The sequence below is a fragment of the Syngnathus scovelli genome, chromosome 16 (genome assembly GCF_024217435.2).
Source record: "Syngnathus scovelli strain Florida chromosome 16, RoL_Ssco_1.2, whole genome shotgun sequence".
Classification (NCBI taxonomy): Eukaryota; Metazoa; Chordata; class Actinopteri; order Syngnathiformes; family Syngnathidae; genus Syngnathus; species Syngnathus scovelli.
In genome coordinates this window covers 6,083,563-6,103,653 of record NC_090862.1, presented here as the reverse complement: position 1 = coordinate 6,103,653, position 20,091 = coordinate 6,083,563, and the positions used below count along the sequence as shown (strand labels likewise).

The 20,091-nt window shown below is 41.5% G+C and overlaps 2 protein-coding genes across 4 annotated transcripts in view; one reads left to right on the top strand and one right to left on the bottom strand.

The window, feature by feature from the left end:
- Positions 1-176: 176 nt before the first annotated feature.
- LOC125983820 (adhesion G protein-coupled receptor E5) lies at positions 177-7,680 on the bottom strand. 3 transcript variants are annotated; one of them, XM_049745448.1, is made up of 19 exons: positions 7,525-7,680; positions 5,078-5,158; positions 4,466-4,636; positions 4,262-4,384; positions 4,053-4,187; positions 3,726-3,851; positions 3,612-3,655; positions 3,433-3,537; positions 3,041-3,194; positions 2,836-2,958; positions 2,573-2,763; positions 2,345-2,503; positions 2,074-2,268; positions 1,703-1,920; positions 1,580-1,640; positions 1,388-1,479; positions 1,145-1,313; positions 976-1,068; positions 177-641 (listed from the first exon to the last, which is right to left on the bottom strand). In XM_049745448.1, the coding sequence occupies exons 1-19, from the start codon at positions 7,646-7,648 to the stop codon at positions 600-602; spliced, it is 2,406 nt and encodes an 801-aa protein (XP_049601405.1). In that variant the 5' UTR covers positions 7,649-7,680; the 3' UTR covers positions 177-599. The 3 variants fall into 3 exon arrangements, with proteins under 3 accessions (XP_049601405.1, XP_049601406.1, XP_049601407.1); XM_049745449.1 differs by having other exon boundaries at positions 3,433-3,519; XM_049745450.2 differs by lacking the exon at positions 7,525-7,680 and adding an exon at positions 5,280-5,438.
- Positions 7,681-9,035: 1,355 nt separating this feature from the next.
- adgrl1a (adhesion G protein-coupled receptor L1a) overlaps positions 9,036-20,091 on the top strand; it is a 124,286-nt gene continuing 113,230 nt past the window's right edge. Inside the window, exons 1-6 of the mRNA XM_049745391.2 lie at positions 9,036-9,184; positions 9,305-9,362; positions 9,472-9,528; positions 10,514-10,572; positions 10,747-10,872; positions 12,316-12,389. The gene's annotated coding sequence lies outside the window, so the exon portion shown is untranslated. The remainder of the gene's footprint in view (positions 9,185-9,304; positions 9,363-9,471; positions 9,529-10,513; positions 10,573-10,746; positions 10,873-12,315; positions 12,390-20,091) is intronic.

Genomic DNA, 20,091 nt, shown 5'->3' with positions numbered 1-20,091 from the left:
ATAAATAAATAAATAAATAAATAAATAAATAAATTTTAAAAAAACATGTATATATATATATATGTATTTATTTATTTATTTATTTATTTATTTTGTATCTAGATTTTTAGAAGCATATAAATAAATAAATAAATATATATATATATATACATATATAAAGAAATAAAACCTTTCTGTCTCATTTTTTATTTTTTTATTTTTAAACCACCTGGGCAGACAATACAACAATTAAAACAAGTGTCCTTAACAACAACAACAACAACAATTTCATACCTTATAATGCCATTTTTCAAAACAATCACAAATATACATTTCAGCACAACAGATGGAGGAGTAGAACACAGCAGACAGTACACAGTAAATTTCACTACAGTATGGACAAAAAAAAGAATGCAAATCTCCCCAAATTGTTCTCTGTTTTTTAGGGGCAATATTTATAAGGCATACTGACAGACTATACAGAAAAAATATATACATTTGAGATCGTCTGGGGTCATTAAATACAGTACCTGGATTGAGGCACCTGACAAAACAGGTTTTAATTATTCTTGGGTTTGAATCCAATTTTACAAATGAAGGCCAGTTGCGAGTTTGTCTCCTCAGATGTGCGATTCTCCTGTGTTCTGGCTGCTATTGGAGGCCTTGGGATGGATGACAGGAAGAAAAACAATCAGTCACCGCCCGACAACTTTATTGCTCGTTCATTATCTGCAAAGGCTGGGTGGCTCTGTCAGCAGGATAAAAAAAGCTTCACTTCCATGTGATCTATCGCTCAAGATCGCGCTTTGTCAGTGACTACACTGCAACAGATAATTTTTGCAGAATTTTATTTTCGATTTATGTCATTTAAAAATGACATATTCAATAAATATTGTCATAATAATTAGTTATTTTTAAATTAAGTGTATGTGATATATACATTATTTTCATACTCAGTGTAAATTGTCTTGAAAACCAAACTAAATTAGTTCTTACGTGCTGTCTGCTGGGAAATGAGCTGAATTCAGTGTAGCGTTTCTTTGGCGGTCCACTGAATCTGGACAGGAGGTTTCCATACTCATCCCTCACCTAAAACCCATACAAAGTTCCAGTTCAAATCTTATTCTAGTTTGATGACATCTGACTGATGATCATCGTGACTGACCTGCTTGGAGAACAGACAGTGCATCACAAAAAGCATAAGGCCCTGCAGGCTGGCGAAGATGGTGAACAGGTAAGACATGACCATGGTGCTCTCCTCAAATTGGAAGCAACCAAAAATCCACGTGGTGCCAAGCACGCACAGCTGGGCCACTGCAGTGATGGTGAAAGCTCTGCAGGGGGCGGCAAAAGAACGCAGCGGGTGAAATAAGGTGTCATGTTTCACAATTTTCATTTGCTGACTTACTTTATTTTCTGTAAGGTGTTCAGGTCAGGGTTCAGACTTGAAAATTTCTGCGCCAACTTCCACACCGTGATGAGAAAGAAGAATATGTTGATCTGGAAAACAACAGGGGGGGACAATTGGACTCATTTACATACGACCAAATACGCACATGCTAATTTTCTGAAGGTTTTATGAAATGATTGTGGTACTTACGGCAATGATAACACAAGCCGGGCCCAAAAAACTCCAGATGAAATCCACATTTAACCAACAACTGCAAACACACGTTTTAAAATGAGCAGATAGTTCCAAGGTGATGATGGAAATTGTGCTCACTATCTTTGGGTGCCGTATCCTTTGTGGTTGACCATAGCGGAGATGACGACAATCACAGCCGGAACACCGTAGCCCCCCAACATCATATAGACGGTTGGAAAGTTGGTGTTGAACACAAAGATGACCATCCGGAATAGCTGCACGCCTTCCAGACACATCCAGCAGAATGCAGCCAAGAAGAAGAAATGCAGAAAGCCTGCAATCACTGCACAGGTAGTCTGGAGGATGAACACAGCAGCAGCAGTTTTGAACATGTCATTCTTATTTGGTGTTCCACAGGGTTCAATTTTGAGGCCCCTGCAGGGGTCCCTGAAGTTAATCAATGATAATAAAGTCAGACTTTATGTTAAGGATTTATTATTTCCACTCACCTGGTTCTCTGTACGAGAAATCCCCACGAGAAAGATGAAGGCGGCGACAAAGAGGCTAATGCACAGGTGCAAGTGGATGGTGGTCCGGGGGCTTTGGATGGACCGGATGAGCGAGAAGGTCAGGATGCAGATGAGGAGGCAAATTAGTGACAGGGATAATCCCACCCAGGTCACCATCTGCAACTCGAACGTTGCCTGTCCAGAGAAAGAAGAACATCTCAACATAGCATGCATACATGACAAATCATGTATTTCTAATATATCAGTTTACCTCAACGTCGTAGAGGGCCATGAGCACGGCAAATGTGCTCAAGTGGTTGCAGGAGCACACAGTGACTTCAGAGTTGGACTTCACTGCTTTGCACCCGTCGGTAGACCAGCTCCCCTGGGAGGTGTTCCAGAACACGCACTCATGCCGATACCCGTTTACCTGGACGAAAACAATACAGATGTCCAATGTAGGGGATGTACAAATGACATTTATAAGGTTAATAGTTACCTGTGTCAGGTGGCTAAAAGTTAGCATAACTGGCTTTTCCAGGGGGCTGGTGTTGGTGTTTGTGACGGAGACAGTCGCCACTTTGGAGTTGATGATGAATCTTTCGTTTGCTTCTGGATTCATCCCACTGGAGAAGGCGTCGGTGAACGTTTCCAGGTTTACATAGCTGAGCAAGGACACGCTTGCGAAGCCTGAAATAGTCACAAGATAAACACAACAATCAGTCTTCATAAAAGGTGGTTGAAGGCGTGCGTGATCACCACCTGGGTATTGGGAAGCATCTCCAGAAACTGTTTCCAAGTAAATCTGCAACTTGACTAGCTTAGTTCGTAATATCTGGACTCCCCGAGGTGCCTTGGGTCCTTTGAGAGAAAGCAGGTCCAGTTCTGAAGAGAAATATAGGAAATATGTTTTGGTCAAGAAATATTTAAAAAATGTATAATTCATTTGAATATTTTTCATTATTACCTGTATAGGGGGATGATTTATTTATTCTGGAGTCTCTAACAAGAGGTCCCACCAGTCTCAATGCGCTCTCTACTAGGTCCAGAAAGATGGACACCTTCCTGGTGTTATTCAGAGCGCCAGTGGACAAGAGGTGGTCAATGACCTCCAAAAGTTTCTGTGAGGAGAAAACACAATTTTTATTGAACATTACATATTAATTTCATTAATATACTTTAAAATGACCCCACACAGCTGAAGTTGCACCTGCCTACTCCATCTGTCCTTATGTTAGACTGGGAGAGTAGTATCGGTGTTGTAGTATTGGAGCATTTTGTCATATATGAATATAGTACAGATGGTGCCCTAGTATTTTTATTTTGTAACTTTTAATGCAATGTTCTGAGAAGAAATACCAAAAGTAGTTTCTGGTCATCCAAGTCTTCTGACTCCGCCCCCTTGGCCAGAGCCACACAACTTTTTTTCAGCAGCATCGTCAGATTCTGTTCAATGGGGACATTCTAAACAAGAACAATTGAAGGAGAATTAAAAAGAAGTAGAACATTTGAAGTCCAGGATTTTTGCGTGGAGTTACCTCTTCAAGGTTCTCTGCTTCTTTGAATGCATCGCAGTCTAACTCTGATGACAAAGAAGTTTTATTCAATAAATTGTCCAGAACTGGATGCTGGAGTGGAGGAAAAAACAATACCTGTGCAACGAGCGGCTATGATTTTATAATTGGTGAAGCCGGTGTGGCACGTGCAGTAAGCGCCGCTGGCTCCAATGTGGCACGTTCCATTTCCACAGTGGTTCGTCTCATCAACTGAACATACGGCTGGAGAAAATAGAATGTCAACATTTTGGGATAAACAATTGAATCCTAGTTAGGAGACGGTACGTAATACACCATCCATTATTTTGTGACATCTTTATGAGATTTTTTTTTTAATATAAAATATGTCATGGCTCAATAAAGGTTGTCCGGTGCAACATTTGTCGTGGATTACACACACTGCAGTCACATGACGTTGCTGACCTTCACATGGATCCTGAGGTACTTCGCCAGACTTGGTCGCAAAGCCGGCTTTGCAGACACAGTTATGACTGCCAACCGTGTTGATGCACATCGCATTAGGCCCGCAGATATTTTCCTCGAGACACTCATTCACATCTACACAGTGTACGGACAAACATCATCAATCTATAAACAGGAAAGATGTCGGTATTGCAAATTGGGCATCTTACCGTCGCAGCCAGAATTAACATTGGGGACGAATCCCTGATTACAACCACAATGGTACATTGGGTCGGTGTTGATACAAGGTCGCGATCCACAAATGTCTTTGTTTTCCCAACATTCATTTATATCTGTGAGGAAAAAAAAAATAATTTGAAACAAACTGCAAAACGAATCTGAAATGAATCTGGATTGTTGAGGAAACGATTTACCGCGACATGTTAAAGTTGACGGATTGGTAAAATTTGTTGTCTTTATATCGGTTTGATAACCAGCATCGCATGTGCAGTAGGAGCTGCCAATGGTGTTGTAACAGTGCGCGTGGTTTCCGCATGGTTTCGTGTTCTTAGGGTAGTCCTCATCTGGCTCACACTCGTTTACATCTTTGGGGAAACATGGGTGAATGAATAAAAATTTCAAATAAATCATCGTTTCTGTAGCACTGCAAGGACTCAGTAGTTGCTGGGCAGATTTTGAACGGGGCACAATAATTTCGGCCCCAAAGCCCGATTAAAAATATATATTAATATGATATACAAAAAAAAAAAAAGTGTAGACTAATATAGGACATGTTAGAATAAATCATGTAAAAAATTTTGAAGCAATCCATTCAGTAAGCAGTAAGTGTTGGTCAATTGTTGCTAGGCAGAATTCATGAGGCACAAATATTTTTGTGTAAATGCAAATAAAAAAAGCTGTAGACTAAACAATTGCAAAAATCCAGACGAATATATAATTATGTTTGTCAATTGTTGCTAAGTAGACTTTGTAGGCTGAAACTTTTTTTCTGTGGTTATTTAATAAATAGAAAACAATGTTCATACCATTGCATTCACCTTCCACCAGAGCAAATCCCTGGGGGCACGAGGACTCTGACAGCGCCAAGATGGACGACAGACACAGAGCTGAAAGGGAAAAGATGAGAAATTGCTGTCATCCTCCATTTCATCACCTCTTCACATGCATCTTAAAGTGGCGCCCACGCTTCATCTTTTCGCCGTTCGCTCAATCAATCTATAAACGCACCCACGGAGGTGTCAAATGATACGCTTGACATGGATTAGTGTGCCAGACTCTTTGTCAAAAGGCAAATGCCCTCATTTCTCCACCCTCATTTCCTCAGATTGTTCCCATATACGCCGCGCACACTATCACTCATCGGCGAGGCCGCGCAGTACTTCCTATGGGCGAGGAAACCTCGGCTGGCACTGCAGCTCTAAAAAGAATATATGTATATATAAAAGTTACGTCATCTCAAAACACACAATCAGTCCTCTGTGGTTGTCTAAAAGTTGGGCTGCTTGCAAAAAAAAGTTTGTTTTCAGGCGGATTCTGCATGCCATGAGGTCATAGTATATAATTATCTTTTTTTTAAGAAAAGCAGAACAGAGAACCCTGTTGTGCAGATGAGATAACGAGTTTTTTCGATGGAAAGCAGAGTCACACCTCCTCCCAGTTCCTTTTAGATTGTGTTGCCGTTTCGTAAGACTCGAACTACCTAGCAACACTGGTGGCCTTCGTGCGTGGAGTTTATGTGGTGCCCTCCCACATTCGAGAAAAATAATATGACTAATAAGTGTAAATTATCTATAAATGTGACTATGGGTGTGAATGCTTAGTTTTCTTGATACAGACATTAATTTTTTCCTTTTTTTTTTCATTTTTGAGACCAATCATATGAAACAGCTGGCTTTATTACATTGGTGTCAAACCCAAGGCCCGGGGGGCCAGATACGGCCCGCCACATCATTTTACGTGGCCCGCAAAGACAAATTGTGCATTGACTTTATGTCAATACTAAAATTACAAATTGTATTCACTTTTAAAAAATAGAGATATTGCTAGCACTATTTTTTAAAAATAATTGAATAGTTTTTACTAGTGTCTGATTTCAAAATTAGTTATTCATCAGTTTCTTGAGTAGCATATACTACAAGAAGTTGACAGTCACAATGACCCTCTGAAGGTTAGTTTGACACCTCTGCTTTATTAAATCACTGCAGCTAACATTAAAAAAAAGCTATGTTTGAGTGAATTTGGTTTTGTAGAACTTCCTATCAAAGCCCATGCAGGATGAAGGTGAACAATCTTCCTCACACAGACATCTTGTAGAATGTCTTGAAAAAGAAAATTGGAAGCGGTTACAAGCGGGTTTTACATGGCTTGTTAAAAAGGGGAGTTTTCCGGACCGCTGTTCAGTATAAAAAGCACCGGCGTGGGATGAGAGGATGAAGTTGTCGCCTCCAAGAAGATTCTGTATGGGCTTCCAATAAAGCTGGCAGACAATATAAAAGGTGTATTATGTGTCAATACTATTTTCCTACTTGTCTTCTATATCATCTATTTTGAATAATCTACGACGGCTTCCTGCTTATCCGGCTGATGCTGACCGGGTCCCTTGCCTTGCAGCCGCGACCCCTGTGCTCCCTCGTGCTCGTCAGAACCAGCGACCTTCGCCGTGCTAGCCCCGTGGTGACCATCTGCACGTGCCCCGACTGGGTGCCCAGGACGCTGCTCACACGTTTGCCTGCTTTGTGATGTTTTCACCGATTCACGACCACGGTCCATTGGGTGCCGTTGAACTGGACTACCCTTACACCTGTTTGTGGACCCCGTGGAGGCTATTTTGTGTGTTTTGGGGTGTTTTCTGATATTGAAGGGTGCTGGTTGGGCACTGTTACTTTTTTCTTTTGTCTTTTGCTTTGCTTTGATGGCTTTTATCTTTCGCACTTTCTGGCTTTCTTTGTGGCGCCGTTGTACGGCAGCCTTATGAGGGCCTATTGAGTTGCGCTCATGCCATCTGTGTGTCTTTTGTATACCCGCTCTGTGGTATGGATACTGCTGGGGCCTGAATTTCCCTGAAGGAGTAATCCCAAGGGATTAATAAAGTTGAGTCTAAGTCTAAGTCTAATCTTTGAATAATGACTAGGAAATACAGTTTTTTTTTTCACTGCAGCATCCATGTGTCCCAATACTTTTGTCCGTCTAGAATTTGAAAAGACCTGTCTCATTATGAGGGAGTAAAACCAGATTATTTCGTTTAGCCAATCATTAAGAAAAGCAATGATCATCAAGATAAACACACAATGAAAGATAAAAAAAACAAATTGTCGGGGTTATAATCTGTTGAATTCCCCAAATTGTAATAATGGATTTGCCAGCAAATTAATGAAATCCCCCCCAAAGACATTAACAATCCAATTTAAAATGTTTATAGCGTACTTGGTTAAAAGCAGACAATTTTCCATGTGAGAAAATAATTTTGACTCACCCAGAAGCAGAAGTTTCCAACGCCCTTCCATGGTGACCAGAGAAAAACAATCTTTGCTTCTCTTGTCTTTGCTGAGAAGCAACTTCTGACATAAAAGCTTGTGAGGGAGGACTTGTGTGCCCATGTGTGGGAGGGTTGAGAAAACAGGGTGTGTGATACATCAAGTTTTTTTTTGTGTGTATGTGCACATCACCGCGTCAACTTCTCACTTCCTTCTACATGATAATATTCTGTTCAGGAGGCAGTTGGGGGAGGTCATGATCTGTTTGGACTCTGCGACCTATCATTGTTTCATGTGACCCCCAATATGAAGTTTCGCCCTCTCGCTGGTTATTACAGAGACACAGTTTAACTATGGCGATGACATATAAATGGCTTCTGTCTCTGATTGAGACTGAGGGAGACAATGAAACAATGGCGCCTGATGTTGAACTTCCCTTCTTCTATTTTCATTTTCTCAGTTGCGTTCTTCCTGGAGTATTTCTTAATCAAAATGTACAGAACCAGAAGACAAAAATTACAGAGGTGACTTTTGGGGCATTACCAAAACTGCCCAGATTTGATAATATTTCTAGATTCTGTCAATGGGCTCCTCAATTCTGCCTAGCAACTGTTTTTTTTTTTTATTAGAGAGAACAAATATACAAAACAACACACTAGACGGCGTCTTTTCTGTGACAAGGCCACTCGTAGTTCACGAGTCCACGTCCACACGCTAACACGCCGAGTCGGTAGGTCATTTTAGGCGTGAGATTGATAGACAGCTGTTCTCCAGGGGGTCCGGGTGGTAGGGGTTAGCTTACTGACACAAACATGGCCTTAAAAAATGAGACTTGGTGAGCTGTCAGAATTACAGGAAGAATGTTTTCTCCAGATTTGAAAAATGACAAGCACACAAAAGCGATTGTGTACATTTTTTTGACACAAGCAAACATTGCTTAATGTTGCTGATATTTGGAAATTAATTCTGGATGTTTATTGTGGCTTTTACGTTGGATCTCATCAGATTGTACAGCTGCACCCAAACAAGCATTCAAGGACTTATCCTGTTATCTCACCACCTTCTTCCTGTACGCGCATACAGAAAGATGGAGCGCTTACAACATTTTGGACTGCTTTGTGTTGGTTGTCCCTCGTTTTGGAGTTCTCAAACAATGAGGAGGGACCTCCGTGCAAGTCCAGCTGTCTCAACAACTTCCTGACAAACACAGGGCAGAAAAGGGCTCAGGATGGAGACTGAATGCTCTCTCGGCTGCGTTTATTTTCAGACTGGCTACGTCGAAATTATTTTGCAATTGTCACCATAAGATAAATATTATTTTATTTGTATTAGTTCTTTATACCACCATGTGTCAAACATCTATCCATCTTGCAAACAACTCAGCTTTAGTCATTATTATTTTGTAATTACAATGAAGTGATATTTCCGGTTTTATTGTGAAATGTATGTCTGTTCTATTTCCGGTGTTTATCTGTTGCGGTCGCACAACGTAAGTCGCCACAAATTTTGCTAGGTTATCATTTAGCTTCGTTTTAAGAAATTATCATTTCAGCGTTATTAAGTTTCATCGTGTCATAATATTCCTGGCATATTTTGTGTCAATATTCATTTTGTAACTTTATCTGGCTGACATTTTGTGTTTTGATTGGACACACCTGGGTAAGAAACCACCACTTTCACGATTTATGTCGTCCTTTTCCCGCCAACATAAGTTTTTAAGATAATGGTAGAAAAGATAGATAAGAAAGAAATTAAATACACAAATGTTGACTTAAATAGTTTCAGGATGTTCCTCTGGGGATTCTCTTGTCTCCATTTATTGAAGAGGAGTCCAGAAGTAAGTAGGCCAGCCTCATATTGAAACCTTCTCATTTTTGTTTAGTCTGTTTAATCGTTCATGTCCTGCTTGAATCAGAGTAATAAGCATTTTTTTTCTGCTTGTCTAGCTCCCATAAAGCAAAGCACCTGGCTTGAGTTCACTCACCTATCAACAACAGCATCTGGTAAGTTCCTGGGAAGCGGTTAACATTTTGACTGCAGCCATCAAAGAATAGTCTGACTAATTAAAAACAAAAAAACAAAATGAAAAAGCATTTCAAAGCAAAATGTGCTTGTGACGTGCAGGTATTATTTTGTCCTCTTGCAGTCCCCATTTCACATTCTAAACTGTAGTGTTTTTTAGTTTTTTTTTTTTTTTTTTATCAGACAGTTGGGTTGGAACCAAGTAAAATAGGAAATTCATGGGAATGATTCTTTTTGTAGTCACTGTGACCCTTCAAGCCAAACACGTCAGTCTTGGAATAGAACAAACGCTTTGTGCTAACTTGATACAATATGTGCAAAATGACATTTGCCTTTTTTTGTCAGGAATAAATTGTCCTTGTAGAGCACAGCCTGGAGACTGTGCTGATTAAGTCTGTCCGCTCTTACACATTCGAGCCGTACCTTTTTATATCATGTGATGAAATAGATTTGCCGTGTATTGTTGCACTTTATAAGATGTTGAGTTTTGGTTTATTGACCTCCTCGGTCCACTGTTCACAGAGGAAATGACTTGGCTTATTGTCACACTTAGAATTCAAGAGGCTAACTTTGAGGAAGCATAGGTTATGTAACTATCCTTTTTTTTTTGTAAAAAACATCTTCAAACAACACTTCATCTTATGATTATTTGGAAAAATGTACACAATTCAACCTTGTCGTGCATGATCTTATTATGGACTATGTATTTTTAGAAAATAAGTAACATCATTCTTTTATATTTAGTTCTTTTGTGAATGTACACAATGTAAAAATTAATGTCGATAAATAATTGAAAACAATCATACAATTTACCATTACAGTTACTTTTAAGTAGATGTATGATGCGTATCGAATGCACTATTTTTTGTGTAATTTATATTTTTAATTTAATTGATTACCTTTATACTTAAATGCACAATATAAAATTTATAAAATACATTCATATCGTTTTTCTTACCGTTACAGTGCCTGCTAGTGGACAAGTATGGTTCTACATCTTCTGAGAATTCTGACATCCAAACTTGGTTAGTTGGTTACCCTCTCAATTGTTTTAATTTATGCACTTATTCTCTTCTGCTGCATACTGTAATCACACACTTAATATATGGCTACAATGTTTTTTTTTCCAGACCAACAGCATTTTCCAGCCTTGTTTAGGCACATTTTGTATTCACCCGTGTGTGAATTATTGTTGGCAGGTCATCTTAAAAGGAGTCTGTAGTGTATTTCCAGCACGGAGGGGGAAAAAAAAATATATTCTCATCAGGTGCAATGTGGAACAACAAGCTGGAAATTAAGGTCGAAGCACCAACTCAGCAAATTCAGTAAGTTGTTATTTTTTTTATTTTTTTTTTTTTTACATTTTGTATAAAACTCCACAAAATGCTGACCCAAACATTCTGAACACGATGTACTGGTCCACATGCACCATAAGCCAGGAGGCGGCTTAAGGCAAAATGATGGAATATGTTTTATGTTTGCAGAAATAACATAGTTGCATTGCATTGGTCTCCCCGCGTCTCTCTGGAGTAGACTTTTTAAAGCATGCTACATTTGGACATGCTGGATTCAATTAAAAGATTGGACATGGTGCATGAATGGATGGAGCTTATTCATGTCGTCATAAATAACAGCGCTCAGGAAGAAGAACAAGACGTTGTTACTTCCTCTATTTGAGTGTTACAAATGAGCACCACAGATGGCATATCCAGTATTTAATCGGCAATTTCTAGAAAAATACACCAATAATGACATGTCAGCATATATTGCGAGATGTCACCAAATGCCAATAAGGATACTTTGCCTTTGAAAATGTTGTCTCCTGCGAGTATCAATGTGTAGTATCGGAGCATTTGTATAGTACCGAATACTGTCTGATGCAGCGCTTAACTTCATTTTTTGCAATTAAAATTTCGATAGACTATTACAGCATTGCCAGCACGCAGATGTTAGGATGGCCTCGAAACAGATGATTAGTTTCCATAATTTCCTATGCAAGCAGGATCGAGTTAGACGTTAGAGGTATTAAAAAATAATATAGCAGCAAGTGGGTGCCATGTTGGATGGAATGCAACACGGATCTATAGTCACGCCTGGGATTGGGTGTCGAGTGTAAAATCTCCCCTAACCAAACTTTTTACATGACTTGCTTCTATTGAGTCCCCGCGGTGCTCAAAAGGCTCAGTGAGGAGAAAGTGTGAAAGTTCTGCTCTGTCGGAGCTTTCATCCACACGGAGAACTTCTCCTCGCCTTAGGCCGTAGGGCCGAAGCACCCCACGCACACACATCACCTGCCATGACTGAGGAATGGAGGAACCAAAAAACCAGCCTGACTGCTTTGTAGAGCCCTTAAATGCAAAGCAGGCTGGCTGAGCAGAAGGTGGCCAGCAGGAAACCTACCTTGGCAAAAGCTATTTCAATTTTATTGTAAAAAAAGATGTACACGGGTACTCCTTTAATAAGTTTGAATACAGCAGCATTTCAGTGGTTGCAAAGTCAGCTCGCATTTATAGATTCATTAATAGTCATTTTAGAAGGCCAAATCCAAGCTAGTTTCTATTGTAAAAATATATATCTTACTGCATGTCATATATTCATTTCTTCAGATGATTTCATTAGGGGTTTCTCAGATGTAAAATTATATTAAGTCAAGTCAAAAATGTTCTTTGGAGTAATATGTTTTAGTTAGTCTAAAATAGTCTAAATACGGTATTCTGATGAATATTGTGTTTGTGGAATACGAATTAATCAATTTTTATTCATCTCAGGCACGGCCATTTTGTGATTTGCTGTTGACTGAAAATGACAGGACTCCAACGTCACATGACCACACAAAAAACAGGTGAGCCATGCTTGGTCTTAAAATACTATCTGCTACATTAACACCATTTCGGTGGCATTACTATCAATTTAAAAAAGTTTAAGTTATTTTAAATTATTTCTCAGCTTATTTCCTCTAATATGCAGTAATCAAATGAACACCCAATGTTTGAAAGTCTCATGTTCTACTCGAACCACATCATTGTCGAATGAATACATGAACTTTTGAAAAATAGACACTCCAGTTCTTGTTTCAACTCTGCTAGCGTTCCTAATATTGTGACCGGCGACTGTAATCCATTTATTAGCCTTGTCGTAACGATCCCTACTTGAGCAGTCCCGACCCGAACGCCGGATCCGTGTAATGTGCAACTTGCAAGTTTATAGCGACGCATTAAATATGCGCAAATATTTCACGATGTGCTGTTTACTAACGAGCCCTTCGGGCTATTAGCTGGATTAATCCAATAAAATGTATGAGTCGTAAGATCGACGTGATTAATCGTCTGAAGGATGGACTATAAACGAGATTATTTATATTCTTGCTATCTATTGATTTTTAGATTAACTACAAAAATGAGGGCATAAAACACGACAAATTGATAGCCGTAATGTTTTTGTTACTGTACACATTTTGTTTTGAACTCGATATTTGAAGACGCCGCAAAGCGCCAACGGCGCCATTGCTCCCACATGGCAGTGCGATGATCCCCCCACGCTTAATGTGGATTTCCAGAAAGCCCATTTGTCTAAAAGTCAGACCCTCTGGACCCGTTCAACACCACTAAGTTAATAATCACAGACTGATGTACTTCATATTGTTTTGAAAGACACTTGAAATTGATTGCCGTCATTTGTAAGCGTGTACAGAATAAATGTTATGCGGGCGTGATTCGGTTTGGAGGCGCATAATCGTCGCACGGCTGCCGGGATGAATGAAAGCTCTTTGGCTCGATATCTTTGGGATCGTTATTTTGCAATTATTTAGCATTATTTTACATACATTTCTCAGCGGTGCATTCAACTGTGCTCAAACTTGGGGTCATTTGGAGAAAAGGTTCTGCTGACGAACAAAGTTTGCGTACATTTTAGCCACTGAGAAGTTGCTTGTTGGTAAGAGTTTGAGGTTTTTGAGTTTTGATTTTTTTTAAATTAGTTTTTAGAGCAAGTTTGTTATTTTTTAATTACTTTAGTTTTAGCTTTATTTTTATGTATATCTGGAGGATTTCTCAAGTACAAGGTAAGAAAAATTGTTAATTAAGTTGTTGGATGGATAAATATATCATTTCCAAGTGTCGTGTTGCTTTCTGTGGCCTGTTGTTGGTGTTTTCCACCAGCAGGATGCACTGTAGTCCCTTCACACATCAAATCCGGAACTATCAAGCAGCCTTTTCTAGTTGTACCAAGGGACGGAGGGAGGGGCGGGGGTGGGGGGGGGCTATTTGTGTGAGTGCAAGATGGAGAAAATGAATGCCATTCTTCACCTAAATGAATATCTGCACTCAAATTAGAGTTTGGAGAAATGATGGAGATTATCTTGTTGCCTAATGCTTAATTGAAGTCATCTTCTAATTAGCTCAGCGGCTATTATTGTCATTCCACTTGCCAACAATTCCACATTCCGAAATCTTTGGCAATCCAATTTTTTTTTGCCCCTAGAAAGACACTTAAAAGACACTGCGTCGGGAGGAATTTCAATCCGTGTCCTCTTGTCGCGGCTTCACTCACCGTGACCCCTTTTTTATTTTTACGCAGCTGAACATTCATTTAGCTTAGAGCTAAATCTCGGAATTAATGTCTTGTCAATTTTTTTTTCCCTCCAGCTCCCCTCCTCGCTCATTACGTACTATCTTAGTCTTAGTCGTATTACCTTTTTTCACAAGGCTAAATTAAGTTCACTTGGCCCAAGCTGCAACACATAATTCTGCTGGAGGAATTACAGAATAAATTTTGGGTGCTAAAACTGCCTCAGCGACCACAATTGTGACATTATAGCAGCACAAGTCCGTGATAGGCTTAAATGAATTAGACAGAAAAAGAAAATAGGCTGTCAAAAAAGAACTACAACTGTGGACAATCCATCTTAATACAAATCCACATGAAAATAAAAAACAGCTTTTTTTTCTGTCTACAAAAGGAATAGCTCACCTTGCTCAATTTTTTTTTTTTTTTGCTCTCAGTTGAGTTTGAATCAGTCAAGCGCTTGTGATTCTACGACTTGTCGTTGAAACAGTTTTTCTATAGCGGTGAATAGTCTCTTGAAGAACCAAGGCTTAACAGACAGCTGTTGGAGGGCCATTTTGTATTCCCTTGTCCTCTTTTTTTTCGATTTTCTTGCTTTGAAGAGGAGACACTTGTAGGCCATTTTGATTCAGTGTTAGACTGTTTGCTTCACGATCACAAGCCCCCCCCCAATCTTTGAAAGTAAATGAGTTGCTTATTTGGCAAACTGCTGCAGTCATAAAACTGGAATTAACGGCACAGCTCGCTAGCTCACTAGTGTGGAAGCGCTAAATTTCAAAACAATATATATATTAAAAAAAAAAGCATTTGGACAGGGGTGTGTAGACTTATTATAATCAGTGTAAATAGCCATGTGATAGTAATGTCATTATGAGACCTTTGACCTCCCCCACGCCAAAGTTAACCTCTATAACTCCGTCAGGCACCATTACACAGCTTTCCCCTCCACTCCTTTTTTTTTTTTTTTTTTTTTTCTTCTCCCCGCCCTTCCACCTCTCCTTTGAATTATTGAGCCTTTTTCTCTCAAGGAGAGCGGGAGAGCGTTTCCCCCTCGTCACACGAGTGCGGCGCCGTCAAAGCCGCTTCACCGCTCCTTCACCCATGTCCGCGGCCACCTCAACGTCGCCTCGTGACATTGACGGAACCGCTCGCACGTCCCTCGCTCGCCGTCTCGCTTGCTCCCTCTCAATCTTATTCTAAGCCTCCCCCCCCTCCCCACCCGCAACCCCGCTAACCCTTTTTGTTTTAATCTCCCCCGCTAGCCCATGCAGTCTCAATCTTTTTTTTTTTCTCCCCCCCTCCTTTCATTTCGCCACGTCCTCCTTCCCCGGCTCTGTTTCTCTGTAATGTCACGGCCCATAGATGGATGTCATTGAGTTGATGAAGGAAGAAATGAGTCAAGGGAGGGAGCGGGTGTGCAAAGGCAAGAGGCCTGATGTGCATGGGGAGGGGAGGGGGGGGCAGTGGGGGCGGATGCTCCATGCGTTGCCGTTGAGACACTTTGCAGTTAGTGCGCCCCCACTTGCAATGAAGGCCATTCGGAGCGGTGCTTGTGTGCACGCGTGCTAATGGCGTTCCATTACAATCCCCCAAAGGAGCTCTTTTTGCGCAAACGCACTCATTGTCTCACCGCGTTATTACGCAACGCTATTATGTCACCTGGAAACGAGCGCATTGACTGTAAGATAATATATGTCGGTGCAACAACATTGGTAGTTGCGCGGCTCCGTCTTTTCTTGGCGGATGGTCGAGTCATTGAGGAGGAACAAAAAGAAAAAGAACAATGACACATTTTCGACTCTGCTCTGTTTTCCATCACTGAGAGCAATGAAGCAAATTTTCGAGGAGTCAGCGTAATAGGCACTGGTGGCGGTACATGTAATCCGAAACCTCATCAAGGACGCATTTTGGCTCGGCGCAATTACAACGTCGCAAAAGTCGATGAGAGCTGACTATTAAATACAATGATTTTCCACATGTCATCTCCCTTTATCGTTCTTGTCGCTCTGCGGAATCGATCCAATCAGCGGCAAAGCGCAGAAGGCAAACTTTCAAATCCGAGCGTCGCAATTCACAATGACAACAGTAAACAACTCGCCACTCTCTGGCCGCAACTTTTTTTCTTAGGGAGCGAAGGTGTCGATGCGCAAAGGCTTTGGACTCGAGATTTGTGTTTGAGCAAGAGACAGATGTGTGCTGAGCCACGACGGCGATGAACCTCGTGGGAAGGGCTTTCGGAAAGCTTCCCACCGCTTCTCAAACTGACGAGCAAACACAAACACGCTCGCAGCAATTAAACAGGGATTGTGGCAACAACTTGTTTCTCTTTGAATTTACGGCCTATGGACAAAAGCAACTTTCTAGGGTGTTTCCAATCTGGCTGGCCGATTATCGGGAAAAAAACAATTATTCATTCGTTTCACATTTTTGTGTAGTATATTCAACTACCAAAAGTTTACTACTCCAAACTGAAAAATGCTGTTTCCATAAGTGAAAATTGATTAAAATCTTTCCGATGAGTGAAAATCGATTAAAATCGGAAATACGATTTTATTTTGCGACTGTGTTGACCAGTCTTACTTTCTGTGTTGCCAGTCGTGTTTGAGAGGTGTCTATAGGCACGAGTAGTCAGTAAAAAATGGTGGCATGTGATCTGGGAAGGAAGTCAGTAGGTTGGCTCGGTGGCCGTTATTAGTTGAGCTCTGTTAGACCATGTAATAGCCTCACAGCACAATGGCCGCCCGCTTTTCCAAGAGACGACTTTGCCCGGTGTGACATCCTCATATGGATGAGATTCATCGTACAGCCAAACAGGCAGCATGAATGGCTGTGTGAAGTTTTTTTTTTTTTTTTTTCCCTTCTCAAGTGTTTGCATAAGTGCTGATTTTGCTCTTCCAAACCCTTCAGCTCGGCATTTTTCCGTGCCCTCATCTCCTCGCCACTCATCGGCGCCGCCACGCAGCTTGCCTCCGGTGCCCTTTGCCTCAATTCGTCACACATTAGCTTCATATTACCTCCAGTGGTGCTTGTGTTCCCTCCCAAAAGTAGGAAAACAACAAGTGAACACATTTCAAATCATCAGGAAAACACATTTTTGCTTTGGCAGGAGGTTGACAAATTTTACCACGCGTAGGACGTTTTAGAAAATAAATTCCACCTGTCGCTGAAACTATCAAACGCTAGTTTACATGTAAACGTATCTCCGAACATTTCAGATTACCATAGATGTGTTGTCAATTTACAATTTTTTTTTTTTTTCATTTTTGTCACGGCTTGGATCCACTCCGGAACATGTGCGCATGCAAGCAAGCGTCCAGTATATTTATCCATGTAATAAAGCCGCATTGTTCAAAGAGAGAAAATCGAGCGAGTGAATCAACACACGGCCCCGGCGCCAGAGCATTTTATGTGGCATCTGTTTTCCGTTCCTTTGCCGGGCACAAAGGGCTGGACCGGTGCCGCCGCAACGCCTCGGCCAATCGCTCACGGGCCGGGCTCGAGCAATCTGCCGGCTCACGGGGGATGTTTATCAATAAGCAACTGTTGAGCTCGGCAGGAGGACCGTTATTGGGTCAGCTCTGGCGGTGGGATCGTATCCGCTGCTCTCGTTTGGATTCGTTCTCTTGTCATCGTCTCTTTCTATTTTCCACATTGCTAGTTACTGTAGTACCGCTGGGATCTCATTAAGCCCCCAACTTCAAATAAATAAATTAACTACGGAGACGAAACGAGGCTTCTATATATATATATTTTTTTTTACATGATATAAAAAGTGAGTCATGAAGAGTTTTCCCTTTTGACACCTTTCCCTCAGTCGCCTTTGTCTTGCAGCCTGCGTCTGTCCATTCAATTAATTACAAAAATGCTTCACTGGCACGCACGCAGCATTTTACTTGTGCCAAGGATTTAGACAAAAAATAAAATAAAACCAAAACAGGCTGCCTCCTCATGTCCCCTCTCTCATTTCCGGCGAGACATGGGAAGAGAAGGATCTCCGTCCTCGTTGGCCGTCTTGAGCGCCTCCAATCTTCTGTCCATCTGCAAACACTCCTAAATTGACAAATCCGGTTTTGTTTAGCTCGCCATTAGAGAAGAAAAGATGCCAGATTGGATGAATTAAATTCTACAGCATCTACATCTCCGCATGTTTCCCCAAATGGCTCCTTATCCCCCCCCCTCCCCCTCCCGCTCTTCTCCATTTTTATATGCCGAGCTAGGAGAGCGAGCCAAGACGAATCCACGAGCGTCTATCAAATAAATGCAGGGGCCTAGATGACCCACAAGCGCGTAGGTTTCCGCTTCCAGGATTGGGGTCCTGTGCCGTGCCCGAGGGGGGGAACGGCGCGGGTCACCGAGAGGAGATGAGCATCCTGGGAAAATGTCTTATTGGAATCGATCAGCCTCGCGGGCATCGTACTGGCCGAGATCAGCGCGGGGTGCTGTCTCTGAGATCAGGAGGTGGACAATTTCAGCTTAAGAAGGGAGTGGTGAGCAATAGGGGGAGCAGGCAAAAGAGGTAGAAAATAGCAGGATGAAAGAAATCTTGATATTTGACTTGAGAGTATTGATTTTTTTTTTCTTCTTGAGAGCTGGCCTTGTGCACACAGCCTGTTATTAGATTAGAAGAAAACAACAGTGTCTTGTCAGACTTTGCGTGTAAGTTGCAATAACTTGCCTATGTGCTTATAAAAAGAAGTACAGTGGATGATCTGGTCAGTCTTGTAAAACTATAATTAACTAAAAAAAAAATGTTTTAGTACATCTTTTTTTTCTTGTCATTTTAAATCTTAAAATAACTATGTTGTACTAAGTGGCGCCCTCTTGTGGAACATGAAAGAATCACTGATTTAACTATTTCAAAATTTAGCCGTGCAGTCCAAATCTAAACTGTAGGCCAATACTGGCTCCACTTTTTTTTGCATGCACAAGAGTGTGTACCGTCCAACTTGGACGTTATTTCTGCATTTGGAACGGAGCGCCTGTCTTTTTGGCCGATGTATCGGCGCGCTTGCTTTGGCGCCACTGGCACATTTGGACGATGTCGGGATTAGGGGAAGATTATCGCAGTGATTACACAATATCTCCGCTCTAATGATCCCAACTGTTTGTTCATCTTATCAGCCACATTGCACCGGATTCCATAAACGACGCTGTTTGAGAGATAACGTCCGGATTACGTCGCCGTCCTCCAACTCAAACCGGGTTTAGTACATCGCTTGTCTGAAGCCAGAGATGGACGTGCGCTGCTGGAAAATTCACGGCCGGTGACTCAGTGGGGTGACCTCCGAAGTCCGTACAAGCATTAGCTAGAGTGCTCATTGTTCATCGAGACAACGCAGTGACCCCCCCGGAGAGACCTCGCTCTACTGTGCAGCTGCAGCATATTACCTATATGTGTACTTTAATACACTTTGCGGTGCGGGCGAGTACATTTTCGGGCTGTTGAGGGGAAGACGTATGAGGTTATTAGTGTTCCTGTGTGGTGTGTACATACAGCCCACCGGACCCGGTGGGAGGCGGGTTGCTTTCCGACACAGCGGTGACCTTTTGACTTCAACGTGAGCATGTGATGACAGCATGGTGGTTTTAATCAAGTCAGGCGTTTGTTTGCTTAAACGGGAGGAATATAGTTAAGTGTCAACCCGTGTGTACGCTCGTGTTTCGTTCCATGCTTCTACGCTAGTCCGATCTCCCCATTACAAGGTCGATTAAGCCACTAATCCGCAAAATACACGCGGCCAACAGTATGGCACCGGGAAAAAAAAAAATCTCTCGCGTGGAAAGAAAAAATGGCGGGATCTTTACTTCCTTGTTGCTGCGAGCTTAAGTCACACACCAAAGCCGGCTGCTACAGAGCATGAGCACGAAAATGTGTTTTAGCGTCGGAGCCATAAAGGCGGGGGGGATTAACGGGGACCTTAAATCCTGGCAAAGCGGCCACCCTTAGACGCTCCCCTGGTCTCACAAGACGACTGAAAAAT

Coding starts and splice junctions, on each gene's coding strand:
- LOC125983820 (XM_049745448.1), bottom strand. CDS start 7,648: ATGGGCACACAAGTCCTCCCTCACAAGCTTTTATGTCAGAAGTTGCTT. Junction 4,385..4,465: donor GTCAACTTTAACATGTCGCG/GTAAATCGTTTC, acceptor TTTTCCTCACAG/ATATAAATGAATGTTGGGAA. Junction 1,641..1,702: donor GGATACGGCACCCAAAGATA/GTGAGCACAATT, acceptor GTGTGTTTGCAG/TTGTTGGTTAAATGTGGATT.